General features: G+C 35.6%; 1 protein-coding gene across 6 annotated transcripts in view; it reads left to right on the forward strand.

Annotated features, from left to right (window-relative positions):
• The window catches only part of CDC42SE2 (CDC42 small effector 2), a 163851-nt gene extending 139046 nt beyond the window's left edge, over window positions 1–24805 (forward strand). For 4 of the 6 annotated variants that reach the window (XM_037802296.1, XM_037802292.1, XM_037802297.1 and 1 more), the window contains 3 exons: window positions 14000–14101; window positions 17730–17843; window positions 24162–24805. In XM_037802296.1, coding sequence (XP_037658224.1) covers window positions 14000–14101; window positions 17730–17822 — 195 coding nt within the window. In that variant the 3' untranslated portion in view covers window positions 17823–17843; window positions 24162–24805. The other 2 variants (XM_037802295.1, XM_037802294.1) reach the window with 2 other exon arrangements.
• The last annotated feature ends 1986 nt before the right edge of the window (window positions 24806–26791 follow it).

The following is a 26791-nucleotide window of genomic DNA, read 5'->3' on the forward strand; positions in this document are numbered from 1 at the left end:
AGTTATCTATGAAACCGTAAAGGGTAAAATACAGACAGTGCTGCATTTAGGATTGGGTGCTAAGTACTTTACTAGCAACCCACCCATTTATTAATAAATATTTCCAGCAAGAAATATTTTGCCTTTGTATACTTTGAGCTAGATAAACCCTGCTTGTAACTCTGCTTGCCTGTTTTGATTTCTCTGTGGTAATCTATGGTGTTCTTATCTTGTGTCCTGAAGACTTGTTTTACAAACCCAGTCACCTGAGAGCCACTGCAGTGAGTCGGTCCAACTCTGGGTGCCAGAGAATAATAATTAGCATTTATTGTCCCCACAGTAGAAGATCCAGCAAGTGAGTACACCGGAAAAGCTTTATTGATTTCTGAAGTTTGGACCTAACAGGAGAATTTGGAATCCAAAGTAGGGTATCTGGTTATTGAAGAGGAGATTTTTTTCAATCTCTGTGGTATCTAACCCCTTGTTTCTCTTCTATTTTGTCCCTTAACCTATTAATCAGGATTTTTGGGTCACCATCTTAGAAACCAGACTCTCATAGAGGGTTTTATCAGCTCATATTACCCATGAGAAGGCTGGATGTGGCTTCTTAAACATCTGTATCCAGGTCCTGGGACACTGTTAAGACTCTATTCTGTCTCTTTCTTGATTCTTTTTCACTTTGTACATTAGCTTCTTACTTTGTGACTACAGATGAGCACTTTTTTCTTCATAAAGAAATAAACATTATTGCCCTCAGCTTCAGATTCATAACCCATTTTCACAACCTTAGGAAGACAGGGCTTCTCTCTGCTTTAGTCTTTCCAGGGAGGGATTCTGCACCACTTTGTGTCATATGCCCACGCCTGTGGTCAGGGTGGTGGATGGTTGTGGTTTGCAGGCCATCAGAATCATATGGTTGAAGTTGGGAAAAGGTGATTTCCCCAAAGAAAGGAGGGAAGCTGCTGTTCCCAGAAGAAGCCAAGTGTGTAGGAAGAAACGGCATGTGTCCGCCATAAAGATTTATTCCTAACCATGCAGAAGGACAGAAGTGGAATCCCAGTTAGTCAGTTTGAGTATTAACTACTCTGGTAAAAATGTTAAAGTGTTCTCACATGCCTTAAGAACATTGAAAAATCTGTTATTCATTGTGTATCTGGAGTATCTTAAGTAAATGTTTAGGCATTAAAGAAAAGTTGAAATATATCAACAAATACCAGTAAAATAAATAAAAAATTAAGGGAATATGAACTGCACAAACTCTTTTATCTTTTAGTAAAATAGCTTGAATTTCTTTACCAAATACTGAAATAAACTTTGAAGCTATTTCACACCCCACTGGTAAAATAACCAAAGTGAAAAGTGAAAAAAGGCCAAAGACTTAATACTTGTTATACACCTTTACCAGGGTCAGTGAAGCCAGGGTCTGTAAGCCCATTGCTCCAGTTATCTTTTGACTTTGTGCCATATTAAATATGTTTTGTGTGAAAGATAAGAATCCGATAGGAAGAGGCTTCCTGTATTATCTTATGCAGTTGATTTATATGGTTTTCTTCCCCAGAATCATGAGTGCTTAAAGGAAAATTACTGTCTTATTTTGAGTGCTGTGTGAGAACTCATATTGATTAATAAATCTGTGATAAATTCCTCCAATGAATCACTTCATTTTATATTTAAGTCATGGAAATAATGCCTTTTTCCTAAGGTAACTCCTTTATTTTTGATGACTTTTAATAACTCTTCTTGTTCTGTTTTAATGTTTTGCTTATTGTAAATATTATAACGTTACCTTCAGAGTTGGTTCAGTGCAGCAGCAAAGGAGCTCATGGACAGATGGGGGAGGTAGCGGAGTCAGTTAATTCAAGTCAACACTGATATCTGTAAATAGGTGCATATGACATAGAAACCTCCATAGAACATTCCCGATATGTGTAGAATTTATCAAATCCTTAATGGAATAAAACCATGACTCATACTTGAAATGTATTTAGAAAACTTGGCTGGGCTCTAGAGATAAGGAATGAAAATGGTGAAAAGTTGATCATATGAGAGACTGAGGAAGGATTTGCAGTTTATTTCACTGTCTCCAGCCTATGGCATAGGAATAGGCCCTAGTTTTTGATAGAAACTATTCTTAAAAAAAAGTGAACCACATCGTGCAGTGGCTTGGTTGTTGTAGAGTTGTTTGTTGTTAATGAAAAAAACTATTCAACCTAATGGTTTTCTGAATAGTTAAAACACACGCACAAATTATAAAACTTTAGTGGATAGGGCAGGTTAACAAATGGGGATATAAGGTAGTGACTTAAGCAATAGCAGTAAGGCATCAAGTGAGAGTTTGTCAGACGTCCTCAGATTCAAAGGGGAAATTAAATATCACACATGGCAATTCAAGGTACTAGCAAGTGTGTTAATGTATTTAAGTGATTAGAGCTGGGCCTGGCATGTAGTAAGCACTTTACCCATTATTATGACCTATTCATTTTTTAAACAGTCAGCTGTTAATCTTTAGAGCAGTGTTTCTAAAACATTGTACAGCTATCATCACTTGGAACCTTGTTAGATGGCAAATTTCCAGCCCTGCCCCAGACCTGCTGGATATGAAACTCTGAGAGTGGAACCCAGAAACTTGTGTTTTCATAAACCTTCAGGGATTTGGTACACACGGAAGTTTGAGAGCCACTGCTTTATAGAATACATGCAATATAATAACTAACACAGTGATGACAGTTGGAACGACCCCATGGGGCACAGCTTTACTATGAGGCAGAGAAAATAAAACCATTGGCTATGTAATTTTTAAGCAGAAATAGACACTCCATTAGAACTGGCATTGAATTTTTGAAATTTTCCATATATAATAGATCATTAAGAAATATTTGGTCATAATATTGGATTAAGACAAACTGTTTTAGAGAACTGAGCTGACATTGTTTCTTTATAAACCTTTTATTCATTCAACAGACATTTATTGTCTGCTGTGTCAGGCCACAGTTCCTGTCATAGAAGGACTCATGGTATTGTAGGAAAATTGAACTGTAAGCAGATAAATTATAATTCATTGTTTTTAGTGATATAATTGAGATCTGAGCCGTGTACTCTGAATGCTTAGACCAGGGATTATCCAACAGCCAGAACACAAAAGGTCACATTTGAGCGAGATGTTAAAGAATGGCTAGACGATTGTCAGATGGGAAGACAGTCTACTGTATTTTACAGATGGGGGCTGCATTACACACCTCATTTGACTTTCTCTAGGCCATGTAGTTAAGACAGTAGCATATCTTTCTCTTCCAACCTTTCATTTAGTTAGTCCACGCATAAATGACTGCTGTCTTAAAGCCTGAAAGTATCACTTTTTTTTTCTGCCACAGATGATAGGTATTCATTCTGTTTGTTTATTCTCTGTCCATTTCTAGAAGTACCTAGGAACAATTAAACATCTTCTAGTAAAAAGCTTGAATTTCTTTACCAAAATACTGAAATAAACTTTGAAGCTATTTCACACCCCACTGGTAAAATAACCAAAGTGAAAAAAGGCCTGTGCTCTTACTTTAGGCGTCCTGCCACCCTATTGGACTCACTGTAATTTGCTCCTTTGTAGTGTGTTGGCACATTTTAAACATCCCAGAGAATAGTCTTAAAAGAAGTTTTAACGTTTAAAATGATGAATCGCTTTTTTCTGGAAGTTATAATTGAACATTCTCAAAATCTGAAGGAGAAAAAATGTGTTTGAAAAATTAAGCCTGAAAACTAAGTGAAGGTAGTATTTATATATTTATGAATTTGTTCATTCAAAAAACATTTATGGTGAATTGATGCTGTATGCTGGCCCCTGTATATTCAAAAAATTTTTAATAAACTTTTTTTTTATTAGAGAAGTTTACAGAAAAGTCATGCAGAAAGTACAGAGTTTCCATGTACTTCCCCCCTACCCACCCATACAGTTTTCCCTGTTAACACTTTTTTGCATTAGTTTGGTAACTTTATTACAATTGATGAAACAATATTATTATGATTATAGTATTAACTATTGTCGATCATTTACATTAGGGTTCACTATTTGTGTTGTACAGTTCTGTGGTTTTTAAAAAATTTTTATTCTGATAACATATATACAACCTAAAATTTCCCCTTTTAACCACGTTCAAATATACTATTCAGTGGTGTCAATTACATTCACAATGTTGGGCTACCATCACCACCATCTATTACCAAAACTTTTCCATCAACCCAAACAGAAACTCTGTACCCATTAAGCATTAACTCTCCATTCCCTATGCCCATCCCGACCCCTGGCAACCTGCATTTTACTTTCTGATTCCATGAACTTGCATATTCTAATTATTTCATGTAAGTGAGATTATACAATATTTGTCCTTCTGTGTTTGGTTTATTTCACTCAACTTGATGTCTTTAAGGTTCATCCATGTTGTTGCAAGCATCAGAACTTGGTTACTTTTTATGGCTGAATAATATTCCACTGTATGTATATACTACATTTTGTTTATCCATTCATCAGCTGATGGACACTTGGGTTGCTTCCATCTTTTGGTAATTGTGAATTACGTTGGTGTGCAAATATCTGTTCAAGTTCCTGCTTTTGGTTCAAAAAGTGGGATTGCCACATCATGTGGTAATTCTGTATTCAGCCTCCTCAGGACATGCCAAACTGTTTTCCACAGTAGCTGCACCATTTTATGTTATCAACAACAATGCACTGAGGCTCTTATTTCTCTGCATCGTTGCCAGGTCTTGTTATTTTCCATTTTTTAATAATAGCCATTCTGGTGGGTGTGAGATGGTATCTCTTTGTGGTTTTGATTTTTATTTCCCTAATGGTTAGTGATGTTGAGCATCTTTTCATGTACTTTTTCGCCATTTGTCTATCTTCTTTGGAGAAATGTCTATTCAAGTCCTTTGCCTATTTTTAAATTGGGTTGTTCATCTTTCGTTGCCAAATTGTAGGAGTTCTTGTATTCTGAATATTAAACCTTTACCAGATATATGGTTTCCAAATATTTTCTTCCATTCTGTTGGTTGCCTTTTTACTTTCTTGTCAATGTCATTTGATGCAGTTTTTAATTTTGACAAAGTTCAGTTAATTTTTTTCTTTTGTTGCTTATGCTTTGGGTATAAAGTTTTAAGAATCCATTGTGTAATACTGGGTCCTGAAGATACTGCCCTATGTTTTTTTGTGGATTCAAATTTTATATAGAAGCATTTCTACCATTTAGTGGACAGTTTAAATGTGATGTGGGAAGTAAATTTTACTTTGTCAGAAGTGAGCTTGAGACATTCTGAGGGACAGAAGTGAGAGAGCACAGCATATTTAGGGAATTACAAGTAGCAGGCAAGAACTTACAATGAAAAGAAGGAAGACGTGAAAGGTGAGGCCAGAGAGGTAAGCGGAGTGGGGCTTCATGTGGCATTTCAGATGCTGTGGGGTTTTGGATTTATCTTGAATGTTTTGGAAAGCCATTGAGGGATTTGAAACTGGTGAGTGACATGATCATATTTGTATTTTAGAAAAGTAAATCTAGACACAGGGTGAAGAATATTGGGAGAGGAAAAGAATGTTGTAAAATTGGAAGCAAATAAGTTAGGAGGCTGCTTCAGTGATCTAGATGAAAGGTCATGGGGACTTGAAATAAGACTATGGCAGTGAAGTGGGAATTGAGAGACCACAAGGATAGAATCTACAGGATATGATGCTGATTAAATGTGACAGTATGAGGGAGGAGTGAAAGATGTCCCCCAAATCTGGCTTGAAGTACTGGTGGATGTGGTGTTTACCAAAATAGGGACTATGAGAGGAGGAATGGGTTGCAGAAGTAAGATTATACATTCAGTTTTGGTCATAGGAAGTTAAGTATCCTACTGACGTGCACATGCAGGTGCCAGTAATCAGCTGAGTGTATAGCCCAAACCCCAGAGAAGGGCTAGGAAGAAATATATTTACCTAGTCGTCAGCATAGAGTTACTAAGGTAAAGACGTGGGATGGGAAAAAGGGACCTGGGATATCCCGGAGAATGTTAATGTATATAAGATGAACAAAGGCAGAAGAGTAAGTAGCATTTAGCAAGATTAGTGGGAAACTAGAAAAGAGGGGTATCCTGGAAGGATAACCTCAGAATAATCCTTTGTCTAGAGAATTTTACATTCCAAGTTTTAAAAATAAATAGATGCTTACCAACTTTTAAGACCTACAAGGGTTGCCTTGATGGACATTATCATTGTAACCATACATCCATTCCACCCCTCCTCCATTGTGTAAGAGCCATCCAGTTTGAGGATCTACCCCAGGGCCCTTGGGGACTCCTAATTAGGCTGTGCTCTTCATCGCAGTCTCCTCTCCTTTAACAGTGATTGTCTTCAAAAGCTCAGCCCAAGTAAGACATTCTACAGGTGAGGAGTTGATCAAGAAAGGGCCAAGAACTCAAAGAGAGACCAGAGAAAGTTCTGTGTAGACTTCACAGCAAATTTTCCTTTTTAATAAAGAGCTATTCCTCCAGATGTCCTTATACAGAGATGGAAGACTTAGACTTACTGCAGCTCTGTTGCTAGTAGCCTGAGGCTAAAACTGGCACAAGTTAGTAGGAGGCGAGTAGGGCTGAGAGTACTGTAGGAAAAATGGACCATAAGCTCTGAACTATGTTGAACACTCTACCATTGGATTTACTGTTTAAATTATTGTTGCTTGGTGGTTTTATTTTCAAAAAAGAAGCATGTGATATATGTTCATGAATGATATATATCAATAACAAGGTCATACTAAATTGATATTATAGCTAATGTTTTAAAAAATACTTAAAATATGATGAGCACGATGTCTTCTAATAGTTTTGCAAGTATGACAGGAAGTGGGTAGGGAATTATTTTATAATTGTAAGGAATGAGAAAGAATGAGGACAAGATTAAAAATTTGGATGGAAATCAGACATGAAATTAATGTAATTTATTATTTCTACCTGTGTCACACCACTGTTACTAGTATACAAGTTAGATAAGTTTTTTAGTGCAATTTTATTGAGATATATTTACACACCATACAAACCATCCAAAGTATACAATCATTGGCTCACAGTGTCAGCAGAGTTGTGCATACATCACCATGATCAATTTTAGAACATTTTCATTACTCCAGAAAAGAAATAAAAATAAAAAAACCCAAATCCTCCCATACCCCTTCACCCTATTATTGACCCAGAATATTGATGTGGTAGATTACTGTTGATGAAAGAGTATTGCGATATTAGTTAACTATAGTCCATAGTTTGCAATAGGTACATTTCCCCCCATATATCCCTCTGTTATTAATTCCTTGTAATAGTGTTGTACATTTGTTCTAGTTCATGAAAGAACATTTTGGTATTTGTACACTTAATCATTGATGTCTACCATGAGATTCACTGTGTTATACATCCCCGTGTTTTAACATCCAACTTTCCTTCTGGTGACTTGCGTAACTCTAAACTTCCCTTTTCTACCACATTTACAGGCCATTCAGCACTGTTAATTATTCTCAAAATAGTGTGCTGCTGCCACCTCTGTCCATTTCCAGATGTTGAAGTTCAACCTAGTTAAACACTGTGCAGATATTAAGCAACTGCTCCCCATTCTTGAGCCTCATTCTATATCTTGGTAACCTGTATTCTATGTGTCATGTTTATGAGTTTACATAGTATAATTATTCACATGAAAATTATCAAATGTACACAAAAACAGGAAAGAGTACTCCCCTCCCATGTAAGCAGCTCTCAGCTTCAACAGTTTCAACATAGGGCCATCTTTGTTTTCTTCTAGACTCTCCCACACGCATACTGAATTATTTTAAAGCAAATTCTAAACATCACATTTCATCGCAAAGTATTTCAGAGTATAGCCCCTGGTAAGTTTCAGAATATATCCATGAAACCACCATTACATTAAAGATACTAAACATATCTGTCTCCCCTTGTCTTAGTTTCCTAGGGCTGCTGTACAAGGTACCACAAACTGGGTGGCTTGAAATGTCAAAAATTGATTCTCTCACAGTTCAGGAGGCTCAGGGTCTGAAATCAAGGTGTCAGTTGGGCCGTGCTCACTCAGAAGGCTCTAGGGAAGAACACTTCCTTGCTTCTTCCTTGATTCTAGTGGTTGCCGGCAATTCTTGGCCTTACTTGGTGTTTAGTTGTATCACTCCAATTTTTGCCTCTGTCTTCACATGGCCGTCTTCCCTCTCTGCATTTCTGTGTGTCTCCAGTCTCCCTCTCCTTTCCGGGATGCCTTGGACTTTGGGTTCACCCTAATTCATTATGACCTCATCTTAACTAATTACATCTGCAAGGACCCAGTTTCCAAATAAGGTCTCATTCTGAGCTGGGGCAGGGAGGGCACTATTAACCCACCATCTCCCCCAAAGTTCTTCATGCCCCTTTGTAATCCTTTTCTCCCTCATCCCCAGGCAGCCACTGATCTGCTTTCTGTTACTATACATTAATGTATACATATATTAGTTTGCATCTCTTAGAGTTTTATATAAATGGAATCATATAGTATATACCCTTTTGTCTGGTTTCTTTCACTCAGAATAATTGATAATTGAGATTCATCCCTAGCATGTCTCAATAATTCACTTTTATTGCAGAGCAAAGATTCTTTTTTTTAAGATAACCAAAATATTACCTTGCCCCCAAAATAAATTAACAGTAATTCGTTATAATCATCTAATATCCAGTCAGTTTAAAAATTTCCCCATTATCTCTTTAATATATTTTTATAGTTGGTTCAGATCAGGATGCAAACAAGGTCTACACAGTAGCAAGTCCTTTAAAATTAATCTTTCTTCTGCTACTTGCATATATACCAATTTATTAGTTCATTATCTTTAATAAAGATTTATTGTGATGGCAAGTAATTATGTAGAAATGTCATGGGAAGGGACATTTTGCCTAATTCCTTCCATCCTAAAAAAATAATTCATTTTTGTGTACTACCTCTGGTCCTGTCCTTATGCAGAATAACAGTTAATATTTTAAGTATGGAAGAGTTATTCAGATGGTTGACAGTCTGAATAAAGTTCCCTATAAAGAATAAAGTATGTTTCCAGGAAAGGAAGAACCATGACTCTTTGCTACTGACAATGGTTAGTACATGTCAGAGAGCAGAGTGCACCACTTCCTGTTTTTCTTTGCAGAGTCTCTACTTTGGAATTCCCCTGTTTGCCCATGATTTAATATAGCATATAAAAAAGTGTGCTGTCCCTTAAATGTCCACATTGTCTGAAAATACTGTGTTTTTATATTTTAAAATATTTCATTATCCTTAAAATTTAGGTTTTAAGTTCATTAAGGAAAATGTTATAATAGGAGTCTAAAAAGCACCTCAACCTGTGTTCTGGATTCCATCCCTTCTACCTTCTCTGGAACATGTAACATTGATTATCTTTTCTTTTTCTTTACCTCAGTCTCTCCTCTTTTACTGGATTTTTCTCATCAGAATTTAAACATGATCAACTCTCTCCCATCTTAAAAACAAAAAAATCAATCTGTCCTCATTTCCTTTTCTCCCTTCAGCTTCGGCCCTCTCTTGTCCCCAACTAGAAGACCAGACTTCTCAGAGTTGTCTCTGCTCAACGTCTACATTCATTTTCCTGCCGAGGAAATTCACATCCTCTGTTGGTGAGGTTTGGCGTGTGTCTGGATGAACATAAATAGCTTCCTAACAAGGCAAATTTAATGGAAAAGTAACAGTATATCCCAAAAGGGAAAGAGGCACAGTACTGTTAGCATCTTTCTTTACCTCAGTCGTAGAAAAGAGAAGCTCACTGAGGAAATTATGCTTTATCACCCCAAAAGAAGATGGGAAGAAGGGAAGTATGTAGAATGGAGTGGGTGGAAGTAGATAAACTGAGAGCCTGGGGAAAAGGTGGAAAGCAGGACGGCTGTGGGATGTCAAGTCTGCCACTGGGAGTCTTTCTGTGAGGCAGCTCTGAGAGCACCTGGAGCAGCTGTGTGCTGGAAGAAGATGACAGGAAACCTGTACATTGTCTTAGGAGAGTAGAAAATTGAAGACCGTAGACAAGGGATCTGGACTTTCCCTTGGTTTTCTGATACCATTTTAACCTGAAAATTTTATACTGACTAATGGGGCTCCAGATGACAGATGAAAATTCTTATTAACCCTTCAGGAAGGGCTTGAAGTAACTTAATTTGGAGAAATAAAGGGATGAGAATAGTCTGTTCTCTCATATTATAGACTAAGTCACATAATAGTTCTAAAGGAAAAAAAATGAAAACCTGTAAGTTAGGTTCTCAGATTCAAGAATATTGTAAGACATTATCTGATAACCAAGAAGTCCTGAAAAAAAACTACCATAATTTGAAAATAAAATTATGTGGCTACTGTTGGGGGGAAAAAAAATGACTGATCTAGATAGAGCAGGGGCAAGCAAACTGCTGGCAGGTCAAATCCAGCCTGCCACCTGTTTTCATGAGTACATTTTTATGGGAAGACAGCCACATTCATTTGGCTACATACTGTCGTGGCTGCTTTCACTCTTCGGTAACAGAGTTGGATAGCTGTGAGAGATGACATGGCCCGCAAGCCTAAAATACTATCTGTTCTTTAAGAAAAAGTTTGTGGACTTCTGAAGATGACCAAGTGAAGTTATTTCCTAGTACAATGAAATTACAAAGAGAAATAAAAATTATGAGTGAAAATATAAGAAATGTGGAAGATGTGTGTATATATGTATTTGTATGTGTGTATTATATATATAAAATCAAACATCCATATAATAGAAGCTCCAGAAGTAGCAAAAGGGAACAATACATAGAGCATTGTCAAAGTAATAATAGGAGACGATTTTTTCTAAGATGTAGAAATACCTGTTGTTTTTTTTTTTCTAGAAGAAAGGGATCAGTGTGTGCCATACAAAATTAGTTAAGTTAAAACCAATAAACTTAAAGCTAGCACAATGTCATTGCTGAATTCTGAGAATGAGGAAAAGAAATATTTCAAAGGGAAAACATCAGGTTGGCTTTGGGTTTCTAATTTGCAAGAATAACAGATAGAAGAAAATAATGTATACTGAGCCCTGAGGGAGAAAAAAAAGACTAGAATCTGGAATCTTTATCCCAAAGCTTCATATTATTTATTTGTCATAGTAAAAGAAATGCAGTTATTTGGTTCTGATAACCTTTTTTTTTTTTTTGACATTTTCTAACGCAATTATTAAGGAAGAACATAACAATGAAATTTAATCAAAAGATGGATCTTCAGATGTAAGGGGTATGAAACAATGATAAACAACAAATCTGGATAAAATATAGTTGTTTAAATGATGGTGAAACCATGCATAAATTATAGCATATGGTAAGAGTTTTCTTTAAATACAACAAACAAATAAAATACTAGCTTTAAACTAAGATTCAAATTATTTAAACAAAACCCCAAAGTTGAGGGGGGGGGGGCAGAATAAAGACTTAAATGGTCTCGCTTTGGCAATGGTGGGAGGTAGGGTGGGAGTGGGGAGGCATAATTTGGTAGAGGTATATATATATATATATTTATATTTTGGTAGAGGTATATTTTTAAGTGCATATGTTAAAAGTATGTAGGTAAACTGATAGAATAGGAATTAACAGAACTCTCACAACACCAGAGTGGGGAGAAATGGGAAGGAAAGGAGGGAGAATTAATTCTGCAAGTTAAGGGACAGGATAGAGCAGAACCAACAAAATACTTTCCACAAAGAAAAGTCTTAATATGTTTCCTGAAACAGAGATCTTTCAAGTCACATTCTCTGACAATGCAGCAAAAAAGTTACACAAAGTGAAAGATTACCAGGAAAGGAAGAGAGAATGAACCTCTTTGAAAATTAGAAGCTATGTTTAAAATCTCTTGAATTACACAGCAAATCAAAAGTTGAAATTTAATTATTTAAAAATAGTGTAAAATATTGGAACTTCATGAAAAAACTTACTGGATGAAGCTACAGCCATACCAAATGAATAGTGTTAAATGTGTACCTAACTGAATAAGAAAGCCAGAAATGAAAGAACCAAAACATTTTACCTCAAAACCTAGGAAAAAATGCAATAGAGAAGAAAATAGAATGAGAGAATATATAAAAGTAGAAGTTAATGATTTATAAAAATTGATAGAATTAAGACCAAAGCTAGTTGTTTCAAATGATGAAAAATAGTAAACGAATGGGATCAGTATAATTATGAGAGACTATATCCTGAGGCTGGAAAAATCTTGATAAGCATGTAGTGAGTGAGTATGGAGGTTGTTGGAAAAGAGATGGTCAGGAGCCAGTTCAGAGCCTGGCCTGCCCTGGGAAGGAATTTAGATTTTATTATCTTAAAATAGTTTTTAATTTCGTTCTCTTATACCACATTCACACACATACAAAAATTATATTAAGTAAATGCACAAAGGTATGTGTATATATAAAATCGTGTGTATATATAAGATGTGTATATAATCATATATATGTATATATGTATTTTTTAATAGCAAGAATTTTCACCCTTTTGGCGAATTTATATAAGTTAATGGGAAGAGTTACCTTCATGTTAATATTTTTAATGTATTAGAATAGCTCATTTTTTTCCAGAAAACCCACAAAGTTTTATATGTTGTGTGTATTTGAATACAGAACTATTTAAATACAGGGGGGAAAGTCTGGAAGGCAAGAAACCAAACTTAACAGGAATTACCTTGTGGGAGGTAGTTCTTTTTCTTTTTAAAAATGTGCTTGAGAATATTAGGAGTATTTAAGAATGTAAGAAAATATATGAGAGAAAAAGAATACAGCAAGACTGGTATATGATCTTAAGAAATGCTAATCAAACTAGCTCATGATCTTACATTGGAAAGACAAAAACATCTGAATAAAAACAAATTAGAGAAGTTTGCTGAAGTAGTATGCTGTACAGTAAATAGGTGGTATACTGATTTTTAAATATACACATGCTCTCCTTGCTTTTGTGGCTTTGTAGAAAATCATATTTTAACCCTGAGGAACTGTCCCTTGGGTCTGTCTTAAAACATTTTTAGGGTTTATCAGGAACATACCATACTTCAGTAGATGTGGACATAAAATATTATGTTCAAAGGCAACCTAATCCAACAAATTTATAACTTGCCTTGATTTTGAGGCAAGCTTCAATTTCAGGGGCAGTAGATTGTTGAAAGGGAAGTAAACTGGGATAAGCAGAGCTAGTATTAAGATGTTAACCCATCTGTGCCACTAACGGGTCATGGAAAACTTGGAATTGATGTAAGATAAACTTCAACTCCAGAAAAATCTCAGATGATAAGTGAAACACAGCAACAAGATAAGGCAGTAGTACCCCAAATGAGCTGAATGGGCGCCGTAGTGAGGACTCCAGCTGATAACTGAAGTTACTTGGGAAATAGTCCAGCACCCCATGAGAAGTGGTTGTCAAGAATTAGGACGAGTCTTCAGTCCCAGCCCAATTGACTTTGTTCCCAGCCAGAATAGACCAGAAGACAGTGACCAAGCCTCCCTATACAGGGCAGCTGTCAGATTTAGTTTGATGTGGAAGGGTATAATCTAAGTGATAACCATCCAGATATAATCAGTTTGTTTATGATGAAAGTTGGAAAGTGTTTAAAATCAGTCATACCCAAATTACAAGGTATTCTTTGCTAACAAAAATTGGTGACTGATGGCAATTTTATGTCTCAATTTTTTTAAAAGAATAAAACTTAAATGGGTATACAAATATGTGGATGGCCAAGGCTAGATCAAATAAATAACCTGATATAGATAAATAATAACCTGTTATTTTGCTTTACCAATCATTTTCTTATGTGTATATTTCTCTCAGAGATTCCATTATAAGAGGTAATTGTAGCAGGCCTAGATTTAGGCATTGTTGTGTCCTGGGAAATTTTATTATTTTATTAAACAGTCACTCATCCATAGTGTATAAATCCATCAGAGTAAGTCTACTTACTAATACGATCGTTATTTCAACACATTGTTTGTTCCCCATATTTTAGAAAAGGCGACGGCGGATTGACCGAAGTATGATTGGAGAGCCAACAAACTTCGTACACACAGCTCACGTAGGATCAGGAGACCTGTTCAGCGGAATGAATTCAGTGAGTATGGTGGGGAAACATGAAGACAGGACCTTCATGTCATGGGGCCTAGTCACATGGAAACTTTGATTGAGGCATGCATTTTTAATAGCACTATGTTAAATGAATTTATAGACCTCAACGATGTGAGAATAGAAAAGAAAATGAACAATGAAAAATTAATCTCATCTAAAATTGTCATTTGCCAAGTTATGTATTTGTTTCTGTTTCTTCTACTAAAGCTCTTCATAGCTGCCTTTCCCCTGAATACATTTTGATAACAAAAAAACAGGAACTTTAAAAATAGGTTGATGAGTATCCTAGGTGGAGCAAACAGGTTTGTCACTTCAGTTACTAGGTAAGCAAAGGAGTGACATTTGTGGCTTCCTGGAAAGGAAACAGCTTGTTTTAAATGTGTAGGAAAAGTACTTTGTTTTACTTGATTGCTTTTGTGGAAATGTAAGAAATGTCATGTTGCTGTCAAAATATAATTCAGTAGCTTTGTTTCCTGGATCAACATAGAGCCCTATTACTTTTCTTAATATGTTTATTATAATATATATAGACAGATAGAATGAGCAGTTTCAAATCTATTATATATGGGAAATTTTAATTTCTCATCAATAAATGTCTTTCCCACTTCAGATTTTTTTTTAAAATCCATATATGCAGAGTTTTTTGTTTTAATTTTTGAAAAATTTTTATTTGGAAGTAATTTCAAACTTAAAGGACAGTTGCAAAAATAAATCAAACCCCATACAGAGAACTTCAGCATACCTCCATAGACCCAGATACCCAGATACACCAATTTGAATATTTTGCCACCTTTACCATATCATTGTATGTCTGTTCATCTTCCGGACATTTGATAGCAGGTTGCACGCATCATACTCTTTGAACATATAATACTTCCATATACATTTCCTACAAACAAGGATATTCACTAATGTAATCACCTGCAGCACAGCTATCAAGTTCAAGAAACTTAACATTGATATAAAGCTTACAGTCTATATTCCAATTTTTCCAATGTCCCTTTGAGCCTTTTCTCCTCCATTCTTATATTCCGTTTATTCTCATATATTGCATTTAATTGTTATCTCTCTACCTTCTCTTTCTGAAGAATTAAATTTTAGACCATAGTATTTACTTTGTTAACTTTTTAAGTCTCATGTATGCACTTTGCAGAATTTCCATTAGGATTCCTATTTGGCATTTTGCCTCAATGAAGTCTGTCATTGTCCTTAACTTTTTTGTTTGCCATAAATTTAGGTAGAACTTGATGCCTGTGCTTTGCAGAGCTGCCATGTCAGCTCAGTTGCAGGATAAAGGCAGGACCTCAGCTTTTGTAGAGTTCTACCCTGCAGTCTCTAAACCCCCTCTACTTACTGAAATGGAATTTTTTTAAAAGTGTTTTACCCGTTTTTAGAACCAAATGAATCTCCTACGGGCTTTTTGTAGTAATTTCATAAATTAGTTTGCTATCCCTAAAAGGACACCTGGTGCCTCCCACAGAGGACTGAGTTCTTGAGTTAGGCAGGGTATTGACAATCAGTAAATTCCCTGAAAGTATTATTGATAGCTCTAATTTTGTATAAGCTTGTTCTGGAGAGAGAAATTATCTTCTCCTATGCAATATAATTAAGTACAAATAAGACAGAACCACAAAAAGGTATGCTATTTATCCAAAGAAAATATTTTATCTTAAATTGGTCTAGCCTTAGAAAATGAGCAGCTAATATTCTGAACATGGCTTGATACATATGAAACAGACTCACCTAAACTGTATTATAGAGTGGTCAAACGACTTGTAATTTATTTTTTTCCCCTAAATACACTTTTTCTTGAGTACCTTTCATACTAACTTCCAACCAGAAGAGATTTCTATGACCCTTTCAATAATATAGCCCCAATGGGTTCAAATACTGTATATTCACAGTCACAGTAATACATTTGATCTCAACACTGAAGTTACTTATTAGTAGAGAATGCAAATTATATAGTTTTGAAATTGAAGAATTGACTTTTGGAAGAAAAACATTCTTTTTTCTTAGAATCTATGTTGCTTTGTGAGTATATATTGTAAAAATATTAACATGATGTTTTTTTTAAATAGGCCTAAAATATCTACAAAAGCTAACATATTGTGTTAGGTAAGAAATTGATGGCAGGAGTGAATCAAGTTTGTGTCACATAACAGAACTAATTGATGACAGGCCATAACCTCCTTACACTGTGCATTAAATGAGCAAGTTAACTTAGAAAAAGACCTATAGATTTTAGTTTTATTAATCTCTCATCTAAAGTAGTATTTGATCAATGTGAAATAATAGGTGATACTCCAGTGTGATTATGTGATATCATTGGAGTAAAATGTTCCACGTAAGTAAATTTTGCAGATTAGTAAAAATGTACCCATTTAAAAGCAAAAACTATTCTCATTTAAAACTTTTTGGAGCCATATAAACTAAACATTTTATATTTTGCTATTCTCTTCTATTAGAATGTATTTATACCCTGACTTATTCTAAAAATAACTCAGGTAAGTCATCTTACTTTATTTAAACATAGTATATGGACTCAGGATCATCAATGATAAAGCACCTAGATGTCATGCTTTATATGACAGTAAGAGCTCAGTAAATAGTTGATAAATAGGTTAGTAAATGGATGATGTCCCTTCCCCCACCCTTGGAATTATGGAAGTGTGAGGCCCTTTGAGCTAATTCCTTATGTTTCTAAATTACACTGCCAGCTCTGACTCTCTTCACTGTTAGGTCATCACCCCCAAAACTTGCTCTAGCATTCTAGCCTGATTCTCTTAACTTGGACTTCCACACTGCTTCCAATTAGTGTGATAGCAATAATAATGATACATTATTATTACAGTGTGCCAGTGACTTTATGTGCCTTTATTTGCCAAGTACATTTTATGCATTTGCCACTGTTCCAGAAACTGGAGATATAAAAATAAATAAGAAAATATCCCAGCATTGCTATATCTCACAATCTTATCAGAAAATAGCGCTGTAATGTTATCAGGACAGATTATTATCTTAACCATTTAATGACAAGAAGTGTGATATTAGGTCCAAATTAATAAATAAACCTGGAATATAGTCCATGTCTTTGAACTATTAGATTCTTTTTTTTTTCTTTTTTTCTTTTGTTTGCAATGTCAGACTATTATGACTGTAGTAAGTATGTAAATTTTACCACATGGAATTTTAAGATTTATCTTTGACCCAGTTTCATTCATGCTTGCTTTCTTGTTACTCATCCTAAGTGTATGTGAGGCTGGGGACCTAAAGTTGAGTTCATCTGTATGCTTTTGACTGTTGTTGAAAAGTTACCAGGTGCCTTGTGAATAACAAAACTGACTTTTCATTTAGAATTGGAATAGAGAGAGAGGAAAGAGGGAGCAAGGGTGTGTGTGTGTGGAAAAAAAAAATGTTTCAATTACTAGCCTCACATTTGGCCTCATGATCACACAAAAAATTTAATTTATAGAAGGGTACTCTTAAGAAATGCCTATCTGAAAAAAAGTAGCCCAGCTGAAATGTTGGGAAGAGACTTGCTTACTTACATTTGACCTAGTTCCTGACATCGTTTTTTCACCTTCCTTTGCTTTGTTTCTATCTTGTTTTAGGTTAGCTCCATTCAGAACCAAATGCAGTCCAAGGGAGGCTATGGAGGCGGGATGTCTGCCAACGTGCAGCTCATGGACACTAAGGCAGGATAGCCCCAGGGATAGCCTTCTCCAGTGAGTACCGCAGAGCTGGGTGCCAGAACATCAGGAGTCATAAGTGGCCAACGAACATTAACCTTTTGGCTTAAACATTTTTTTTCCTTTATTTTTAAAATTATGAACTTATTGGAAAGGGCAAAATTATTTTACCTTTCAAGGGATGGTCATAGGAGTTACCATATTTTTGTTTGTTTTTCAAAGAGAGAAAGAATTTATTGCTATGTGTGAAGCAGGAGTTCAGGGTTTTTGAGGATTCAAACGGGGAGATGGAGTTGTTACCATTACAATATTAAGTACAAACAGGACTGAGACTAGTTGAGTTTGAATAATTTCAGGTATTAACTTTTGGCTATTCTACAATATAGAAAGAAAAAGCACTTTATAATGACTTAGTAATCATAATCATTTAATTCTTAATTTCTTGGTTACAGTTTCTCCCTTTTGTTTTTGTTCATTCCTCAGTGTTGATGGATATCTGGGTGATGCCTTTCTAACTTCTTCATGCTGAAAAGGGAAGTCAACACTATGTGATAGAGGAGTGAAACTGGTTGTCATTCTTGGAGAGACTTACCTCTGAGCTTCAGGGCTTTACTGATGTAGGAACAATCCAGAGGCTTTTAAGTCTCTGAAAAATAAACTTAAAAAGTAAATTAAAATTACAGGTTTAAATAAAAGGAATAGAAGGAGGTGATTTATAACTGTTACATTGGGGAAATCTTAGATAGAAACCAGGGTTTTCCTTAGGGTTTTCAGGAATAGTATTGAGAGTATCTGGTTGAGACCTGCATAAGAGTAACCTCCAGAATGATCTCCTGACTCAATTTGAAATCTTTTAGCCATTGAAAATTTTATTTCTTTTCCCCTTTTAGATCACAAATCCATTGCTAATCCCACAGTGTCAGGAAGGTCACCCCTGGAAGTCATGTCCCACATACGGGGGAAGGTAGTGAGTGTATTTGCAGAGTTTGGCTTACAGGGAGACCATGTTTGAGCAACATGGAGATTGTCAAGGGTTACTCTTAGGCTTAGGCATTATGTCATTACAGAAATAAGTTTTCCTTTTATTAGGCAGGGCTCATATATTTTAGAGTAAATTAGGACCCCTTATTGCTTGAGAGAATAATAGAAATTCCCCAGTTGGGGAAGTTTAATAGTTCCACACTTGCTTTCCCCAGTCCTTCAAGGGACCTTGCAAATACTTTTTCATTTTATGCCCAAAACACTCTGAAATGCCTCAGGGTATTACATGAACTTGTACAGAATACTAAGATCTCATTCCCTATTCTAGGTTCCATGTCAAATAAAGCTGAATGAGGCTGTTTAAATAAATTTCTCCTCCTTTGGTCTCACACAGAAATTAAGGTATTACCTTTTACCCTGTAGTTAGATTTACCTTCGTCCTAACCAGATCAGCCTCATTCATATCCCTAATTGAAATCTGATCTTTTTTCAGCTTCTTTAACAGTTGTTGTATGGAGTACTGTTGCTCCTTTAGTGCTTTGAGAGCTACAGAACTCTGAGCTTGAGTCTCAGGTGTCACACAGATATCCAGAGTTCCAGGGAGCTACCAGGTTATACACAAAGAGCAGAGGGTCTCAGAATTCAGAAATAACTGTTAAAGCTCAGGAGTTAATATGACTGCTGTAAGAGCTTGCTTTCTTACAAGCATTTTCTAAATGAACTATTTTCAGAATTAAAAACATTTGACAAGTGACTTATATTGGGGTCATCAATCACAAACCATAGCAGAAGTTTTGTCCTGTGACTTATACACATTTACCAGGTTTATGTTAATTAACAGGTAAAACATTATTTATATACTTGGCTTGCTTCTCTTTTAAAGTCCCTTTTTGTTGACCACATGTACTTTTGAGAAACATTAGAGTGTAGCATAACTGACAAGGAAATTTCGTTTCCATGGCATGTAACATTCTTCTAAGAACAGCCAGAACTATGACTAACAATATCATACTGTTGTCTAACAGCATGCAGATAAGTATCAGGATATAACATGGACAGTGAGAACATTGTTAAGTCTTTAGGAATTTTAAACAATCTTTAAATATAAGAATAACATTTCACCTGTACAAATTTAACCAAGAGAAGGTTGGAAGATCCCTTTTAATTTTTATAACAATTCTGAAACATTTCTTATATAATATATTACATTATTTTTAGCACCTCCTTTTACAAGGTGAAAGAACAAATCCTTTGCAACAATTTGAAATAAAACAATACTTTTTAGGGTTTGATTTTTTGGAGGGCAAAATGTCAAAAGTTGTTAGATTTGAACATCATGTTTTGGTTTCTTGTTTAACCAAATTGACAACTAAAAGTAAAATAGGAGTTAATATGTTTGTAAGAAAAAGACTTAAGTTCCTTTAAAAGTGAGACTTGTCTTCTAAGATAAAGGATGATAAGGTCAACATAAACATCAACAAGGATACTGTTCTGATATAGTATTTTTGTCTTCTAGATAGAATATTCAGATCATAAAAAAACTTTTTATAACCTTTCCTTGAGCAGACTATAATCTTCATTATTTTAACAGAAAACTAAACTCCAGTTTTGTATGAATAGATCATTTGACACAAAAGCTCTTAAAAATATTTATAAACAAACCTATCAAATTATTGATCAGCATTGACTATGACAAACAATTCACTTTCACAAACCTTCTACAGCTTTCCATATTCACCCACGTTTTGCCGTACACATTCTCAAGGACAAAATTACATACCTTTCTTTAATAAGCACACCTTGTATACTTTACATACCCGCATACTGTAAGTTACCAAAAAGATCATTGATACTGTCTTTAAACATCCTACAAAACATTTATTTTAAAATCAAGTTTGTTAAAATGGTAACTTAATTTCATTAAACACAAACTTACATTTTTTATCATCTTAAAGATCTAATAGATACAATGCTAGCTTATTTTATCAGTAAACTTGTATAAATTTAGGGAGAACATACCTTACTAGAATAAAATTTAATTTGTTTGGTTGAAAAAGTCATCCTAAAAACAGGAATAGGCCTAGACTTTGTCACTGCTTTTTTGCAGTATATTTGCCCCTTTTTTTTGGGAGGTTAAAAAAATCTCTGTTTCCATAATATCCTAAAATTATGAACAATCTCAAAAGCATCATACTCTGGAAAATATACTACAATCATATAATTTGTCTCATGCATAAATCCTGGAAAACTTTTCCTTAGCTCTCAAGGACATTTTCCTTTACTTTCTGAAGTTTGGCAGTTAGAGCTTATTCAAAACCCCTACTCCAAGGTGATTTATAGTTTAATAATGATTTGTTTATTGTGCTCACCATTGCAAAGGTATTATTGGAAAAAAAAATAATTTTAAATTGGGGAATTCTCTCAGGACAAGCATGGCCTATTACACAACATTTCCTCTGTGCCTACCATTTCCAATCTCCAGGCCTAGTAGAAGAATTCTAAACTAAGCCCACCCAACCCCATCTCTCTGCACCCAACCCTTCCTCTATAGCTGCCTTATCTGGTTCATTCATATTAAACCAAGGTTTAAGAGGCCCTTGGGGCAGGGCTAGGTGAACCTGAATGAGGCCTGGTCTTTTGAATTTGGTTTGTAAAAGTTTTAAATGAGGGCGGAGGGATTTATGACCCATAAGGTGTCCTTAGTATTGATGAGAGTTTCTATGCCCTTTTTTTAATGTAATCTTACTGAGAAATGTTCACACACCATACAAGCCATCTGAAGTATAATCACATAGTTGTGCGTTCATCACCATGATCAATTTTAGAACATTTGCATTACTCCAGAAAAAGAAATAAAAAGGGAAAAAAGAAATAAAAAGGGGAAAAAAAAAACCCCAAACACCCCCTACCCCTTATTTTCCACCCTCCCCTTATTGACCCCTAGTATTGCACTCTACCCAATTTTGTAAGATTTACAATAAAGGTAGGTTAACTAAGGCAGTATAGTATTCTCAGAGACAGATAATATAAATGAGTAAAACAGAATAAAACATCCAGAAGAAGATCCATACAAACATGCTATGCTGTTCTTTTAATTGTTTCCAATTATAAGATCTATTTTGCCTAAGGATGTTACCCAGACAATTGGAAAAGTTTTTGCTTTTTCCGGAGGCAGCCCTCTGCTGCCTTCAGGAAATTCTGGTTTCTTTCCAACGTGCAGGTTTGTTGATAGTAATTACAAGTATTAAGTCTTCAAACCCTGAAACCCTGGTACCTAGAGGAGGCATTGGTTATTTGTTTTGTTTTGTTTTTTCTTTTGGGACTCCAGGAGTACTAATTTTTAGATATAGATATTGATACAGATATAGGCACTTATTTATCTTTCTGCAATTCCAGTAGAGTTCCTTTAAGAGTTTTTGTTTGCTAATTTAGTACTACCATCTGGAGGTAAGAAAATATACATTGAATTAATAGACAGACACAAATAGGAAGTTAGACGCACACACAAAAACCGGAAACAAATATAAAACTCACTAATTTGAACTTGCCTTTTTCATCCTTTTTTTGGTATGCTTGAATATTTATTAGCCCAATCTGGGTTATAGGTTGCTAATATTGAAGTAACTAAGCTTTCTATTTTCTTTGGGCCCTCTATCTATAGATTGGGGTATTATTCTTCCAATTATATAAATCTGATATGGAGAATGGGGTCTGCACATGTACAGATCTCTCGGGCCTCCCTATTGGTCTATTCCTATAGGCACTTGCTGGAGGGGTAGAAGTTTTTCAGGTGGCTCTGCTGCTGGTTTTAGAGAATAGCCCTGGCCAAATTGAGTACCCTGACGGGTATGGGAGAGGGAGACCACTTCTGTATCAGGCTCTTCCACCTCCAGTAAAGGGGGATACAGAGGAGGATGAGGACAAGGGTAGGGGAGCTTCTTTCCTGATCTCTTGGCCCCTTGGCTATAGAGTGGAGGTGGAGCAGGTGAAAACATTAATAAAGCTTCTACTAGATCCTTGAGCTTTGAATTCGAGAGAACATTTTTCTTTTCTTTGCTAATTTTTACATGTAGAATTTTCATACGTCATCTCATCCCATTTCTGCTCTCTTCTGCAGAACAACTCTTAACTGTAATACAGTGTTCTTTTCTATAGAGCCCTTCTTAAGCCATTTCTCTCCTAATTCTAAATCATACCAAGGCCAGACTTTGTTTTTTTCATAGGCTCATAAGTAAAATCTTTCCAATTTTTCAAAATATGGCCCAAAGGGCTATTATTCAGGAATGCTTTTAGAATTTCCCATTTTAAAGAATTTAAGTATCACACCAATTAACAGGATTAAACACATAATTTCATTAAATACCAGTTAATTGTTGGATTAACTGTTGGATTACTTGTTTTCCAGGAGTATGCTCAAGAGACAAACTAAGGTCAGGGCCTCGAACCCCATACAGAATGATACTCAGAAAACAGAAGGGTGTAGAGGTCAGAGCAAGGGGGATTGTTCTAGAAGTGGAACCCAGGCCTCAAAACCCAGGTCCAGGGGACTTGAACCTCTGCACTAACTTCCCAGTCCACTTTTACTTTGGTGACCCACCCACCTAGTCAGATGTCTGGACTTGGAACTGGAAACTGTTTCTCTATTTGAAGCTTTTTAAAGTGCTGAGAGGGCCAGGAGTGCCAATCAGAGCAGAAGAAAACCCAGTTGCTGAGGCCTCTAGTCTAAGAGTTAGTGGCCACAAAGGGCTTGATTACTGTGCTTACCTGTCCTGCTGAGGCTCCAGAGCTTCAGGCATTAGACTTCTTGCTTCTTAGGGACCTGGTCCCACCAATTGCCAAGTTGATAGCAAACAAATGTGGGGTTCTCTGCCCTATGTGCCTAACAGCCAGTCTATGACACTAGGGTTTCAAAGAGAGAAAGCGGTTATTGCCATGCATGAAGCAGGAGATCAGATGGCCTATTGGCCCCAAAATCTGTCTCACCACATTTTTTCTTATTAGTTTTAGGTTGCTCTTTACCTCATGAAGAACTTTAAATGCTTTAAGCCTCTGGGTGGGAAGGAGGCTTTGACTGGGATTCTGGTGACAAGATGCCTCTTATGTGACCTTTAAAGATAATTATCTTGACTATCGATACTGTGGGTAATATGAGTAGTGAAGTAATTTTATATTTTAACGTTATATTATTTGTAACTCTTTCATTGTAAACTTTTCAAATTTAAAAATAAGACAGTGTTAAAAAGGATGAACCCTGAAAGTATAAAAATAATTGGATTTTCTCTTGGTTTTATAGGTTATTGTGAATTTTCTTTTTAATTTTTTTGTCTTGTGATTGTTTTTCTTTTCTTCCCTTTTTTTTAAATGACAAAAAAGAAGTGTGATGGCGTCTTATTCACCCTCTTGTGATTACTCCAGTGAGACAATACTGTTCTGCTCTGAAGAAGCTATTGTCAGATGAATACTGCATTTTCTTCAGCTGGCATGCATGCATTTGGACTCATGGACAGAGTTCTTTGGATTATGGCTTAATTTTCAGTTTTTGAGTCAATATGGATCTGATCTTAGCATGACCTTTTTTTGTGAATGCTAGCACCATTTGAAAATTTTTTTTTTCATTTTAAACATTTCTCTCTCCACCACCCACCCTTTGCCTTATATGATTTTATTGGTAAGCAAGGGTCTACTATTTGTTAACTTCTCACCATTTATGTATATTTGGAAGGTATGAGACCCAAAAGCACAATCTTTTTTTTTTTTTTTTTTCATTTGAAACTTCAGCAGAGTAGATATCTGCATGCTTTATGAAGTTGCTTTGTATGGGAGCCCACAGGGGGCTAGAAATTAAAATTTCTTTGCTGCCATGGGCTGATGATACTGCTGCTATTAGAGAAAGTTTAGCTGTGGTACCAAGTCACATCGGTTTTACAGAAAAAGATAATTAGTTTAATTGTTTTAGAAGTATGACTTTTGGTCTGTTTGATTAGAATTGCAATAAAAGAAAAACTTGCATTCATAAAGCTTCATTCTGTTGTAAATGTTCCTTATATTTATTTTGAGAGCAAGGACCTGTGATTGTGGACAGGTGTGGTAATCCTCTCATCCAGTCTGATTCTGAATAGCATCATCTCATTAGCTGTTTAGTTTCTTTGTGTACTCATTCTTTTTATTTTTATTTAATATTATGGTATTCAGTTGTTTGCAGTGGCAGTGTTGAACTTCAGGCCTTTGTTACTAACTGTAGACCTCCAGAGATGTTGGACTTTCTGTGTCCTGAATATTTTGGGGGCCATAGAAGTTGCCAGGAAGAACACACTGACCTGGCTGAATCATTGCCAGTGAAAACAACGTGGATGGTCACTTTTTATGGTATTGGTAAGAAGTCTTTGCTCAGGTTCCAAAATATATTCATCCTTTCACAAATTGTGCTGGCTCTTTTAATATTATACCAGTTCAAATATTTCTGTGTGTTCCTCCTTCCCTGTAACCATAGCCAGTGATTGTGTTCTCATTAAAATGCTTAAGTCGGCTTTAATCATATGTGTAATTCAGCCATATCTAACTGCATTTAACGGGATTAATTAACATTTCATCTGCAAAGTGGGCTTAGTTGAGAACTTAGAAAGCTGTAAGGAATTAGGTAATTGAATAAAGAAACAGCGATCATTTTCTCTTCTGCTTTCTTTTATCCTATTCTCCTTACCTTAGTCCCAGGATATTGTGAAACAGGTAACTGAACAAATGTTAGTTTTATGTAGGCAAAACATGAAAGCATTTCTCCCCTAGTTCTTTTGAAGTTAACTTACAAGTATAGCAGGGCTCCAGGATTACTCTTTCCTTGTATTTCTGCAATTTTCAGTCTTCAGAGATGTCAGAACCAAGCACAGAGAGAACTGGTCTAGAAAAAACATTTGGATCTTAGGAGTCACGTACTTAATAATCAAAATAGGTATTTTGTAGTTTGTTCAGTAACTTCTAAAATTTGATTCATTTGCTGTCACTGTGGCCATTGTATTCAGGGATTTGCCTGAGTGCTCTGGTCATTCTGCCCAGCCAGAATCATTTCCTGCCAGTGGCAGTGCAGTGTATAAGCTCTTTAAAGGACAGGTTGCATTTTATTGGCATTGTCAGTGCTGATGCTATTTAGTTTATTTCTATTTTGATTTTTAAAATTAGTACAATTTCTTGAACTTGTCACATAACTCCTGGAGCAACAATGAAGGGGCTGTGGTCTCTTTTTCCCAACTCATGGATTTATTTTATTATTTCCATTCTGCTATCTTTTCTGTTTCTCCAAGGACCAAGTATTACATGAGCTTTGGAGTGTTATCTCCATGCTAAGCCAAAGGCTGGATTCTTCAGCCTGTAACTGTTCTGCAGCTGCCACTAACTGTACAGGCACAGCAGCCACGCTGTATACAAGAGCACCTGTTAAGGGCTCCCAGGAAAGTGCCAGTCAATGCAAGAAAGAAGAAAATGACAACAACAAAAAAGAGACAATATTAACCTTGGGCATATATTTTTAGGGAGGACTGAGGATATTTGAGTGTGAAAGGGTGGGGAGTGGTGCAGCTTTCCCCCATTCATACATTGGATTGTAAATCTTGGGAGGTCATTTTTCACCGAAGCAATATATCTTGTTTTTAAACGAAAGCTTATTATATAAAAAGGATTTCCCTACTCAGAATTCATTAAGCTATTAATACTTTGCTGAAATACATGTTACCAGCTGTTAAGTCAGAAAATCTCAAGATTTAACTAATCACATGAATTCTGTTAAAATAGTGATCTGTATTCTATAAAAGAGGTACTTTTCCATGATGCAAGTGTGAAGTGGTGCCAGTGAACGTAAAGCAGCATTATCAGTGGGCTTTTAAAAATACTTTGTGAGTATATTAGCTTTCACTTATGTATTAAATTATAGAAGTGTCATTATAGAGAGCAAGTTTGCCTTGATTTTGTTTAAAATGATGTCTGCTCAGTGCCCAGAAGAAAAAATTGACATA

Source organism: Choloepus didactylus, chromosome 13, assembly GCF_015220235.1.
Source record: "Choloepus didactylus isolate mChoDid1 chromosome 13, mChoDid1.pri, whole genome shotgun sequence".
NCBI lineage: Eukaryota > Metazoa > Chordata > Mammalia > Pilosa > Megalonychidae > Choloepus > Choloepus didactylus.